General features: G+C 40.7%; 1 protein-coding gene across 4 annotated transcripts in view; it reads right to left on the bottom strand.

Annotated features, from left to right (window-relative positions):
* The window catches only part of EXOC6B (exocyst complex component 6B), a 450860-nt gene that overhangs the window by 238114 nt on the left and 198797 nt on the right, over positions 1 to 13949 (bottom strand). For all 4 annotated transcript variants that reach the window (XM_073343016.2, XM_073343018.2, XM_073343017.2 and 1 more), the window contains exons 7-8: positions 10777 to 10953; positions 2261 to 2329 (exon numbers count right to left, since the gene is read on the bottom strand). In XM_073343016.2, coding sequence (XP_073199117.1) covers positions 2261 to 2329; positions 10777 to 10953 — 246 coding nt within the window. The remainder of the gene's footprint in view (positions 1 to 2260; positions 2330 to 10776; positions 10954 to 13949) is intronic.

The following is a 13949-nucleotide window of genomic DNA, read 5'->3' as shown; positions in this document are numbered from 1 at the left end:
GCTAGTGGTTTACTTCCAGCTGCAGCCGAAAGCAATCAAACAGCGGCGTGGAGCGTTAGCCTGGAATCTGTTTATAGAAGTAGCATTTCTCTAGCATACAATAGGGGAATATACAGCCATGTTCTATATATGATAAAGGATGAACAGTAAAAGCACCATTATGTAAACCAGAATATAATGTCAATCTAGAAGATAAATATGCACTACAGACTGCAATACTCTGAACATACACTGATGCAAAAAACTAATGTCCTGTTTTCACCCTTTACATAATAGCATTATATACAGCCTTCTATTAAACAATGATATGCAAAGCTATGAGAACAGAGCCTCTGATTTTGCTTTAAATTAAATATACATATACACCTATGTACAACTGAAGTTTTTCCAAATCAAATGACACTTTGAAATGTACCAAGGGCTTCAGACAATGGTAAGCACACTCGCACACTCCCTGAAGCAGGCATCCAACATGTAGTATTTTGTCTTTGTCCAAGACAGAGTACACTCAAAATAGAACACATTCTGGGTAGGTTAACTTTCTATTGCCAATGAAGTATCATGGCATTGTAGCCAAAGCTATATAATTACTAACAGATGAAGACAAAAAGGTTATATTTGCATTTTTATGATGATTTCTTTCCTTTAGCAAATTCATGTGTAGGTATTGCTGGGGGGGGGTGGGGGGGGGCAGGACTGGCTTTAGATGTACCATAAAAGAAACAACTCTGTTAGGTCTGTCTCCACAGCTGCAAGGGAGGCAAAGCTGCTCGATTACATGCAGAAACCATGCACTCTTCTTATGTGCTGGCTTGACTTTAGAGGGTTCTCCTGTGGCCGAGAAAGCTGAAGACCTTTCTTCAGCAACTGTGGGTTACTGTCATTAAAGAACAGCTGCAGACGAATAGGTCTTTGGATTTCCAGTTTGAAAGGCTCAGATGAATTACTGCAGCAGTCTAAAAATTATGACACAAGGGAGTAATGGCTGAAGTGTCACCCACAAAGGTCATTTTCTCTGCTCATATTGAAGGGAGTAACTTTTTATCAATATACTGGAAGGCCTGGAAAACCACATTTTGTCTAGCAACCTACCAAAATTAGAGGTGAATTTTATTGGATTTTAAGTGGACCCACCCTTCTAAACAAAGCAAGTATTTAGAATTCTAGATCCATCATCTCAAATGTGGACAGAAAATTAACGGGCTCTAAAGTTGCTGATGATCTATCTATCTTGGGGCTTTATACTGCCAAACATCACCTCAGTGCCTTCCAAGTAAAGATGATCGCAAATTCCCTAGTGGACTTCACAAAGTCTCTGGTTTGTCTCTGTTTTCAAAATAAAAGCTCTTGGTTTTGTTGGCTGGTTGACTGATTTGTTTGTTAGTTACAAATTTTTATCTTTGTATTTTTTTTTTATTTTTTTTTGGAGGGAAATATTTGGGTAAGTAGGAGTGCCAATGTGGTAGGTAACATTTTTGCTATTGTGGGAAGGTTTCCACCATTGTGTGTAACTGATGATCAGGGTCACATGATTATTTTTCTCTTAATATACAACAGTGATCAAGAACTGACTAAAATGCAGCAGAAAATGGTCTTATCACTTACACAGCCATGTAAACATATCTTGATGTTTTTCAGGGCAGATAAAATGGCAAAAGTCCGACTTCTAGAAAGCTTGAGCCAAGACAGTAAAACTGTGGATTTAGTTACATACCATATGATTTTAAAGATTGGAAATTCTCCAGTCTTCAAAAGAAGGAAGGTGCAATAAACAACCACCACCACCTAAAACTGCTGTCTTTCTTGATTACTCAATACATTACTTTGCATTGATATAACAGTTATTTTGATTAAAGAAGAATTATTTTAGGGAAATATATTTAAGCTAGAAATTGTATTTGGCTCCTTATAAACCTCAAAGCTGTTGTGGCTGAAGAAAATGGTTTATATATCTTTGCAGTCTGCCAATATAAAATAGCTGTTTGGTTTTTACTCAAAGTCCTTCCTCTACTGTGGGCTCCCAATGTTGCCCTTGCTTCCCTTTGTCACATGCTGCTGAGATTCTAATTTTACTAGATACTGCATTTTCTCTCAAGGTGAACATAAGCAGACACTAATACTTGTTATGCAACAGGTTCTTTCCAAGACTGTCTACATAGATATAAGGAGCTGCACCTAATCTTGCCATTCAAAATCAGGGTAAACTTCCGTGCCATTTGTACAAACTGTACAGTGAAAACACCATCGTAGACCTACTTACCAGTACAGAATATATGTGCAAGCATCGATACACGGGCGAGAAATCCACCAAATCCTGGGCACCAGGCACCTACAAAGACATGAAATGGAAAACAAGAGGATCAACATATAATCTACAAAGCAACTGGCTACAAATAAAGTACATAGTGTGTGGGAATATACAGACATACTATAGACTGCATGCTGAGGATTTCAGTTATAATGAATTTCAATAGCTAGTAAGTACTGTTCAGTGTTTGATTTTTAAAGCAGGAGCAAGCTGACCAAAGCAGCAAAATTCAACATATGTTGCACCCAGCACTCCGAGCATCAATCTCTCTAAAAAACACATACCGTCTTCATATCCTTTGTTAGTCATCTCAGCAGAGAGGCAAAAGATGTGACCAGCCATGGTTGCTAAATGAGCTGTTGGTCCTTGATAAGGGTTGAGGCATGTTGGCAGAAGCTGTCACTGACTTGATCTGTGCCGCACCTGGCCAGCAGGAAGGTACTTCTCCAGGACTGGCATCAACACTTAACTCACTTAAAGGACAGGTTGAGCCATTTTTTAAAAACTGCTTACTGAGCCTGCCGCAGGGCTGAGAAAGCACACACGGGAGAGGCAGAAAGTACGAGACCGTAGAAAACTGTGCATGAATGTGAGGTTCAGCATTCACAAGCTTCACCCTATGGATCTATTCAGGTCAGTCATGTACAATCACAGGCAACGGGCAGTCGAGTGGGATTACCGATATCAATAGCTTGCTCCGATCTTTTAAAACAAAACCTAAATGTACTAATTGTCCACAGGAGCTAAGTAAACGTGTGCTCCTATCACTCTTACCTCACCGTGTTATGTCTTAACTAGATTTCAAGTGTAGACTTAGGGCTTATTTACATTGCAGGGGTTACAGCAGCAGCTTCGTAGCTATGCCACCGTAACCCCAGTGTGTAGATGGGGGAGGTTTAGGTTGGATATTAGGAAAAACTTTTTCACTAGGAGGGTGGTGAAGCACTGGAATGGGTTACCTAGGGAGGTGGTGGAATCTCCTTCCTTAGAAGTTTTTAAGGTCAAGCTTGACAAAGCCCTGGCTGGGATGATTTAGTTGGGGATTGGCCCTGCTTTGAGCAGGGGGTTGGACTAGATAACCTCCTGAGGTCCCTTCCAACCCTGATATTCTATGATTCTATGCACACCACTGTGACAGAAGGGGCTGACCTATCACTGTAGTAACTCCACCTCCCGAAGCGACGGTAGCTAGGACAAAAGAAGCATTCTTCTGCTGGCCTAGCCACATCTCCACCAGGTGTTTAAGTCAGCACAGTGGTGGATTTTTCATACCCCAGTACTGTAGCTATGTTGACAAAAGATTTAAGTGTAGACCAGGCTACAGAGCATAAACTCCTCAGGCAAGAACTTTCTCTTGCTATGTGTTTGTACAGTGCTCAGCACAATGGGGCTCCCGTAATAAATCTACAGTAGTAATGGGGGAAGGGACTTCACCTGTTCGCAACATATAACGACCAAATTAACCAATGATTTCCCATGAATTAGAATTTAACAACAAATAATTACTCTTCTTCGATTGTTAGCAGTCCTTGAAGCCATGGCTGGTGGTCCACAAATGAAATATTTTGCTAACGAAGAGGTGCAAGTTGGGGGAAGCAGAAGGGGAGTTGATTCACAAGAGGAGTTCTCTTACAAGAGCACCCCACAATTTTTTTAAAAAAAATCTCTGTATTTCCTTAAAAATATTAAAGCCCAGACATACACAATATAATAGCTATTGCTCTAGAACAACTGCAGACCCCTGATCAAGACCTTATATTAAGATTTAAACTGTTTATCTAAAGCATTTTCAGACAATCATGCACAAATTCTATAGAATATTTGTTTTAAAAACCACACACATCCTTGTGGAGGTGTTCAAATCCTTTACCCTCTTGTGCAGGGTGTTAACCTGAGATTGACTTAATATGAGGAAAAGAACAGACTGTTCCCTCCACACAGCGCTCCAACTCTAAGGGTGAATGAAATAACCCACCCAGCCTTTTGAACTCTTTTCAGACTCTGTCCACTGTATGCTTTTGCACGTACAAAGTATTTGAAACAAACTACTGTGGCAAATTTAAAACACTGCCCAACAATCTGCATTGTTTTCTACTGCACTGGAACAATACATTTATTGCTCTCCTAGCAGTCGTTAGCTTCCCTGGGTAGTTTCTTGCGTAACTTTCACCGCCTCCCGTCACAAAAAGACGCTGGCCATTACAGTTTTGTACACAAACCCTACCGGAATTATGGTAGGTTGGCAAGAGACGCCCTAGAGACTGATGTCTGTACTACCTCATGTTGCTTACGAACTTGCCGCTCTGACAATACTTACTGCAATACAAAAGCAAAGCTCAGTACATATAGTTTGTGATGGAATGCCACATACTGGCAGGAAAAGGAAATGAACAATCACTGAAAATCACCCCTGAATAGCTAGATGAAGAGTATTTTAGACACTGAAGTGAAGAACAATACCACAACCAACATATATCTGATTACGGTGTGGAATCTCTCTTTGTAGCACTCGTTTTACTCTCATAGATAAGCTTGTGTTTCTGAGGTTTGAGGAGCAGCAGAGATGTTTCTAAGCTTGCAGTGAAAGAAACCTAAAGCCCCCTTTTAATAAAAAGGCCACTACACTCTGCCATCAGCACCTCAGTCTCATCTCCTTTCTCCACTTTCATGAACAGCAAGTGCATCCCATCCTTAACCTGAAATTTTCCTTTCTTCAAACAGTGAAGCCCACAAACTCTAATTCTGGTCTTCAGCACATTTGCAGGATGGGAGGGGGAGGCAGAGCCGTCAGTCCCTGTAAGCAGCCCAAACCTTTCCATCTGGGTTAACTTGGGTTACCTTCTATGACTCAGGATTCTAGCTGGCTTAACCTTTATAACAAATTCTTAGCTCTGAAACAGACATACATTGACTTAGGTGACAGCTAAGGAATGCTCTGCTTTTTTGTTTTGGCCCCAAGCTTGTCCAGAATTGGCTGTATCTATGGATATTGCTACTTGTAGATAGAAAGTTTTCATGTAAGTATGGATACATTTTTCTGAACCTCAGTAATAAAAGAGCCACTGATCTTTCACTCTGGAGTTGATAGGAACTGCTTTTTGAGAACTTCCGATGGGGAGCCCATTACTTTGATTACTTTTTTTTATAACCTTCCATTCAGGCACTATATCTACAATACACCTCTTCAAAGTCCACATCCACTGAGGTTTAAATATCATTTACAATATTTAGCAAACTCATAGGCAGCCACCCTACATCTCTCTGCATACAGTGGATAGATTCTCTTGGCCCAGAATGAGTTCACTAGCCTTAAAGACGAAGCTCTGATTGCGAATAGAGGTACTCCGCTCCTTGCTTTGTACAGCTGCGACATGTATCACCTAATCCAGATGGATATTGATGGTTTGAGGCTTTTAACCCCATGTTGGGGGTAGTACACAATAATGCAGATTTACTACATCTTCTTGTGTGGTCTAGGTGTACTTCAGTTGCCCTATGAACACCTAGACCATGCCATAGTTTAACCTAGTAATAAGGGCTGGAGCTATTCTAAGCACCATCTTATCTGCATGAACAGCACAATACTGGAGCTAACTGGAGAGTCCTTCAGACTCACATTCTACCAGCTGAGGTTATGCTGACAGCAAGACACTCTGATTGACTGGAAGTAACGACAGGTTTCAGAGCAGCAGCCGTGTTAGTCTGGATTCGCAAAAAGAAAAGGAGGACTAGTGGCACCTTAGAGACTAACCCATTTATTTGAGCATGAGCTTTCTCAAATAAATGGGTTAGTCTCTAAGGTGCCACTAGTCCTCCTTTTCTTTTTGGAAGTAAAGAGATATCTCTCACAAAAGACTAGCATGGCTTTTGCATAATTATTGATGGAGACAAATTAAAAAAAAGAGTGGTGCTCTCTGGATCAGACACAGCTGATTGAGAAGTCTTCCAGGAGGAACTATTAATGTTCAGATGCAAGGATTTTTTTTTTTCAGTCTGCCTGCTCCAAAAATGCTGACTAAAGCCAACACATTTATTTGGAGCATTGTATTTTTTATTCCCATAGCCAGGCATGCTGGGTACGAGCAGAATAATCCCTTGGGCCTACCAATGCAGCATTTGGATTCCTTCTTCTGGAAGTTCTCTGACACTAAGGTGACAGGCACCAGTACAAAATCTGAAGTTCAGGGTTTTTTGCCATCTTGTTATCATCCTTAGATCCAAAATCATCCATGGGCAGATTTAAATGATCAGATTCTACGACTCTAAGATAAAGACTCCGTTCTCCTTAGTCTAACCCACATCTGCTCAGCCAGTCTGCCCTGATATTGTGCTTCTCATTAGCATGCAGGGAGGAAACATACCAGATTTGTTTCTCTATTAAAGGATCTGGGATCTCATCCTTCCTCTCTTTTTGGCCACCAGATCCTTCGAATAGAGCCTCTGGGTCCTCTCCTTCCCAGGGAGGAGAGGACATGCCTTCAATGGAGAAAGCCAATTTACTATGCACCCTCTTGGAGAGGGTGTGTGAGGTCTTTGCCCTGTTTGAATATGGTCTGCACAGCTCTCTCTTATCTAACTGAAAAAAGGAGAATAAACACCAATCTACACTGGGACACATCTGATCACTGAAGGGAGGCTCTTGTGCACTAACTTCTCTCTCTGCCATTACTTAGCATTTTGCTGGGTGGGAGGTATGTGCTCTATTTGGACTGAGCACCCCATGTGGGTGGGGAGTCAGAATGATCCGTGGGAGCAGAAAGGGCCCACTCAGAACAAGAAGGGTAAAGAATATCTAATCTAGCCCAGACTGAGTAATTCCCAGATGGTCTGAAGCACTACATTAGGAGTCAGCTACATGGGACTTTCTGAGGAATAAATCACCACCACAAAATGTCCTAGCCACCAGGCCTACTTGCAAGGGAAGGGTGATCCCCACTGAGGAAAGCCCAAGGGGAAACACTCCTGTTTAATTGTGAAGATAAATGGATGAATGGCTAGAGATGAGTCCTAGGGCCTCTCACTGTCCTTCTCCAGGCTGAATCAGTGTCTGCCGGCTTGGTCTCTTTCCAAAGAGTAGAGAGAAGTCCTGGACTGGCTTTTGTGCTGAACCAGGGCTGCTGCTGCAGAGGGTTTCAGTGGCCTTTAGTCTATCTGCCCTTACCCTACTGTTCCCTGCATGGGAAAGGGCTGTCTGACACTTCTCCTGGCTTCTTTGTCAGTGGTGCTCTGTTTTTCCCTGGGAAAGGTAAGCCTAAATCAGTCCCTCTGGGGAGAAAGTGATATGGTGCAGAAGATGCAGAGCTCCCCTATGCACTCCACAGGGTGGAGGAAGAAAAGTGCAAGAGGAGAAAATCTTCCTTTAAGACTATTTCCTTGGCTGCCTTGGTTCCTTCCTTTTAAAGAAGCAAGGTGGGGACAACCCACCAGAGTGCATAACGAGATGGTGGCTTCATACAAAACAAGCCAACATTGTTTATTCACCCTTGGGGCTTTTAGCCCTAAAAACAGTCAATTAGTTTGACTTGAATTTGGAAAATCCAATCTCAAATCCTGGATACCCTAACCTTGGCAGCAGGTGGTCTGATTTCTGCCTACTTGTGAGTGTGGAAACAAGAAAAACTGAGGGGGCTCTTCAAGAGGAGAGGCTAGGGATGCTTTCAATGACTAACAAGTGTGACTGTCTCCAAAGCTGCAAGCAGGCTTAAGGCCTTACTGAAAAACATGTTCTTAATATTTTACTCACATACAATTTCCTAGACATTTAATGGTTGCATTTCACTGTGCTCCCTTCCAGATGAAAACAGCGGTATTTGCACTAATAAACTATTGTTTCCTTTCCAAAGAGCTTTTTTTCTCCAAGTGGAAGAAATCCGATTAGGATAGTTAAAAACACTTCCTCTGCCTGCCCCTGAGGAACTGCTCTCTCCAAAGAGTTAGTAAGGAAACAACAAACAGGAGCTGCATTTTATATTCATGCTTTATGATTCTAAGCAAACTGAATAAACTTTATTTCTTCACTTGCTTCTGACAAGGCACCTAGCCCCTGCCATTTTCATTAGCACTCCCTCTGGACACACTTCTGTTTCACTACTCATTTCATCACCAAGGACAGCAACTACTCATTTATGCTCTGAATCTTGTTTCTGCAAAGACATTAGTCCTGTTGCCAATTTAAACGAACTATCTTCCAAAAGGTATCATTAAACCAGGAACGAAAGCTTATTTACTAAGAATCTAGAAATGAAAGATCTCTTCAGTCATCCATCATTCAGTCAATGCAAAACTATTCCCTACTGTAAGTTTACTAGTGTTCTGCCAGCCTACCATTTATTTTGCCAACAAATGGATCTGCCACCACTTCCTCCGAGAGACTATTCAACTGCATAATAAATGGAACTGTTGGGAAGTTTCTCCTAAGATCAGCCTAAATTTTCTTCTTCCTTAATTTCATCCCTGTCTACTGATATTATAATACTAGTTTTGCTTTCCTAAGTAATTCCTCTCCCTCCTTGATATTTACAACTTGCAGGTATTTGTAGCACTGTGGCACATTAGTCTCAAATTCTTCAGCGATACCAACCACTTTCTATAGGGCACCGGCGTCTTGTTCTGCAGCCAAGTGGACGTTCCACGGCAGCATGGAATGCAGACAACTATCCAAGAACATAAAGGTTGGGGGAAATCAAATATTATGAGTACATTTACAGGTTTGTATTTATTTCCTAAAAATATACCTTTCCTATTCATTCTCCTTATGTTTAACTTCTGTCCAATTTCTAATTTGCTGTAGGATCAAGTATTGGTGCAACATAAAAAAACCAGAGGGCCTTGCCACAGCTTTGAAGATCAGTGTATTACCCCATCTTCTCACTGCTATGAAGGGACTGACGCTCTGTTCTCCTTCCTGGCTGCTGGCATGAAAGGATTGCAGCACAGTAGGTAGAAAAAGGGGCTGCCTGTAGATAGGATGCTTGCTTATATTTGCAAAGAAATGTGAGTAGGCCCAAAAAATTATTTCCTAAAAGCAAGCTTCAAATAGTCACGTGAGACCTCGTAAAAAGTGAGTAAAGTGAAGTGAGACAATTTAAAAGCAAGCTGGAGATAAACAAACCCCAGGTCATGTTGTAAACATGTTTTGGTCCTATCTGGCTTATACAAGTGTGAGCTGAAGTGTTAATATTTTGGAAAATGCTATCTATATTGATAGTAATTGGTACTGCATTTACGCAGATACTAATTAAGATTATGTTTAATGTTAAACAGCCAATGAGAACGAAAATATTTAATTATGATAACAGAAATACAGATATGGTAAAAGGTGGATTCAACGTTAACTAATTAAGGGGCAATATTATAATTGATTATAAAAAGGATAGCAGGCTAATTTTAGATTAGGCATGCCCATCCACCATCAAGATCCCTTAGAGAAAGGATTATACCCATTCTCCTCATTTAGGGACTGATCACCCCTAAATGCATCATTTCATCTCAGAATATGAGTACCAGTGCAGTGTATGGTTAGTTTGTAATGCCTGTTTGCTTAACTACCTACTTTATAGTAAATAAAGTTTGCAATTTTATCACTTACTGGGTCATTCGCAGTCCTCCACTAAATAATCTGTAACCACTCTGAAGGCTCAAACCATAACGAATTAAGTTTGCTTTTATTCCTTATTTTTAAAATTACTAATTGGGAACACATAAATGTAAGGTTCCAAAGAGGGACAGGCTGGAGAAAGATGATCATGGGGAGAAGGCATCAAGTTGGTGAAAAGGAAGCGCGGACTTAGGGGTGGGGAGGCAACAGCAGGAAGGGAGATTATGCATTCCAGGAGCAAGGGCCAGAAAGGTTGTATATGACACAATATATTTTATCTACTGGCAATAACGATTAAACTTCAATGGAGCTACGCCAGTAGAGAATTTGGCTCCTAATCGGTAGAAAAAAGAAGCAAGAGATTCCAAAACACTGAAAATTCTACTATGTGGCTCAAGTTTTTAATGAGACAGAATCTTTATAATCAAGTTATTTAAGCCTCTGAACACAGAAAATGTGCTTTCATTGTCAGCCAATATATACATCAAAGCACAATTCCACAAAGGCCACAGTATCTGTTTAATGGACTTTTTTCCTTCTTTCAAATTTTAAATGGCTATGTAAGACATCAGACTATGATTCCTAATAAGTGAAGGACTGGAGGAACCATCCCTAGTACAGAAAAGGGTAGTTCACTCTGTTCTCATTTTAATTTTTGTCCTCTCCGCAGAGATTGCCAGTTGGGATGTCGTCCATAGTTCACTATGAACCATACTGAGAACCAACTACTCATTTCATATAGTCCACTAAACATCTTTCCATGATACGAACCAATGTAGGGCAAATATGAGCTGACAAACTGGGATGTGAAATGTCCCATTTACAATGCCCTGGGCCATCCAATCTCCTGGTTTTTATATTATATGGGTACCTCTTCATCATCTTCCTCATCTTCAACATCCAGGATCCCCGAATCCTGTTCAGACATGGGGCTAGTGTTTTTCACCTCCAGATCTGAGCTTGCACAGACATCTTTCTTGTATTTCTTTCCACCACCTATCCTGGGATGCTGAGATACAATATTATCCAGGTTTCTTTGCTGCTGGGCCTAGAACAAAAGCAGATTTAAAAGTTATGATGACATTCAATAATTTATTAGTTTGGACGAAAAGATGTAATCGTTCAGAAAATGCTACAAATATGAGACAAAAAACAAAACAAAAACCCACAAACACATGATGGAACTGACAATTTATTTAACGTATTTTCTAACCTAGATATTCCAAACACCAGAAGACTCATTTCAAAACCATTCAGGTGATTATGTATTAATGCAAACAATATCATGACCGTTCACAAATCACAATTCCAAACCCATCATGCTGCCATATTGATCTATTTATAACACCAATGGAGAGATATTAGACCACAGGCCATGTGGTGACTGTCACAGGATAAATTAAAGGGCTGACTTAACTGTTGGATATGTTCCTCTATTCAACCCATGTGAACAGAAAGCCCTCCACATCTGGACCCCAGAGATTCCTGAAAGCATTTTTGTGGTACCCCAGGAGAATGTAATTGTGCACTGTTAATTTACATAATCTGTAAAGGTACCCAACTGGAATTCTCTCAGTGAGATAATAACCAGGATTCAGTACTGGAATGGATGAACCAGTAGAGATCCCTTCACAGGAAAATTGCTATATGATTCTATGATCTTGATCTGTAGGAAGTGTTACAACCAAAGGTTTGTTTCTAGGGAAGGATGTTATGCAAAAAAAAGCACACATCTACTAACCTGAAACTGGGTGCGGATTTTCTTTTTATTAGTGAGCATAGTATCTGTGAGAGACAGGTAAATTGCTTAGCCCCAAATGCCAAAGTATGTTGTAAGAGGGCTTAAATTCAAAACTGGGATTATACATAGGTGTTACGCTGTCCTATACACAACTGCAAAGCCCCGTTTAATCTGCCACAAAAAAAATGCCTGCCCAGCAGTAGAAGAGCTGATGCTATAGATGTGGACTGATATCTTGCTACAAGTAGAACTATATCAAGTATTGCCTAAACATGAAAACCCTGTTGGGATACACTGGATTCTCCAGAATGTCCTTCCCAAAAGAGTTTTTGTTTGGGGGTTTTTTTAAGCATAGGTTTTCCCCCTTTCAAAAACAGATTCACCTCATACCTGCACTGACTCCCTGTGCCAGATTTAATTTCAACAGGCACCCATGTATTTAACTGCATCTCTGCACCAGTGAAAATCCCACTGGCCACACATCACGCATGGGCAAGATACACATAGAGCACTCTTATTTATTCTGAGTAACTCAATACACAAACTTTGGAGACAGAGGACTACAGAACCAAGGTTTCGGTTGTTAGCGAGAGCAAGAGTGATATGCACTCTACATTAATGCAAGACCCATTAGAAGAGAAAGGGGACATTTTGATTATATATGTTTCCGCAATGGGGGAAGAGAACAGAAGGTTTCCAAAATCCAAATCTGAAGGCATATGCTTTAATGAATGCATTTTGTAAAAGAGTGCATGGATGTAAACTTTCTCTTGCACGGTTTGCAACACCAGGCATTGCAGCTGTGTGATACTGTGAAAAACACGGAAGAGAACCGGATTAGAAACCAAAAGATTAATTTAATCTATTGCCACTGCCCAAACTGAAGGAAAAATCAGGCAAACAAACAAACTATATAAATAGTGAAAAGCAAATTAGGGTGGTTAAAGATTTTGCTTTTAAACATCTAAGGTGTCAGTATAACAAGTAAGGAATGTATTTTTAAAGTATGATTTTTATTTTGACAGAGTCTCTTTAATGTCAGCTCCTTTTTAAAGCCTGGTTGTGCAGAAATTTGCAGCAGACAGAATACAGTTATTTTATCCATATTACAGAGATAAGGCTCTTTGAAGCCCATATATTCGCATGCTACATCACTTTATATTTGATGCACAAAATACCCCAAGATCTGCTTTACGTCACGAGACTAACATACTTTTATGATGTACATACATGTAACACAATCTACTCATTCTTAATAGATAAATGCAACTGTTCAAATCAAAGGATTTAAAAAAAAAAAATCACAGTTGGCACTGGACGTCATTGCCTAAGAAAGTAGAACGATGGAGTTAAATGCTAAATGCCTGGGAGCTACTTATTGTACTGTGCAGTAGCACAATCTTGACCTCTAGTGGTTGGAAAGCAGCAGAAAAAAATAATTAGGTTAAGCTTCAATGAGAAGAGAAAATGATTGGGCTGAGATGAGCAACAAACAGCACAGAGACCATTCCAAAGAGACCTAAGAGTGAGACTCAAGGACAGATTTTAGCAAGACTGTCCCAGGCAAAAGTCTGTCCATTAGCATTGCACAAGAGAAATCCTCCTGGTGATTGTGACACTTCAAACAGGATGAACAACTGGGAAACAGAGAGGCAAATTCTGCACAGAGTCTCTACTTTACTAGAAGCTCTACTCCACATAAACCTATTGCAACGTCATATACCAAGGATTAGGCATCAAAAAGGGGACTATGCTTTTGTTCTTTCCAACGTTCAATCCTGGACTTGTTTCTGCTTTCAGATACTCTGATTCAAGCCAAAGCAACTCATCGGAAGTGAATGAAGTCTTCAGACAGAGACAAACACCTACAAGATCTCTATCAAGCATTCTTACAACTATAATACCCACCTGCGGAAGTGAAGAAACAGATTGATAGAACCAGAAGAGTTCCCAGAAGTCACCTACTACAGGACAGGCCTAACAAAGAAAATAACAGAACGCCACTAGCCGTCACCTTCAGCCCCCAACTGAAACCCCTCCAACGCATTATTAAGGATCTACAACCTATCCTGAAGGATGACCCAACACTCTCACAAATCTTGGGAGACAGGCCAGTCCTTGCCTACAGACAGCCCCCCAACCTGAAGCAAATACTCACCAGCAACCACATACCACACAACAGAACCACTAACCCAGGAACCTATCCTTGCAACAAAGCCCGTTGCCAACTGGGCCCACATATCTATTCAGGGGACACCATCACAGGGCCTAATAACATCAGCCACACTATCAGAGGCTCGTTC

The sequence above is a fragment of the Lepidochelys kempii genome, chromosome 4 (genome assembly GCF_965140285.1).
Source record: "Lepidochelys kempii isolate rLepKem1 chromosome 4, rLepKem1.hap1, whole genome shotgun sequence".
In the NCBI taxonomy this organism is placed as follows: Eukaryota; Metazoa; Chordata; order Testudines; family Cheloniidae; genus Lepidochelys; species Lepidochelys kempii.
This window is presented reverse-complemented; position numbering and strand designations above follow the sequence as displayed.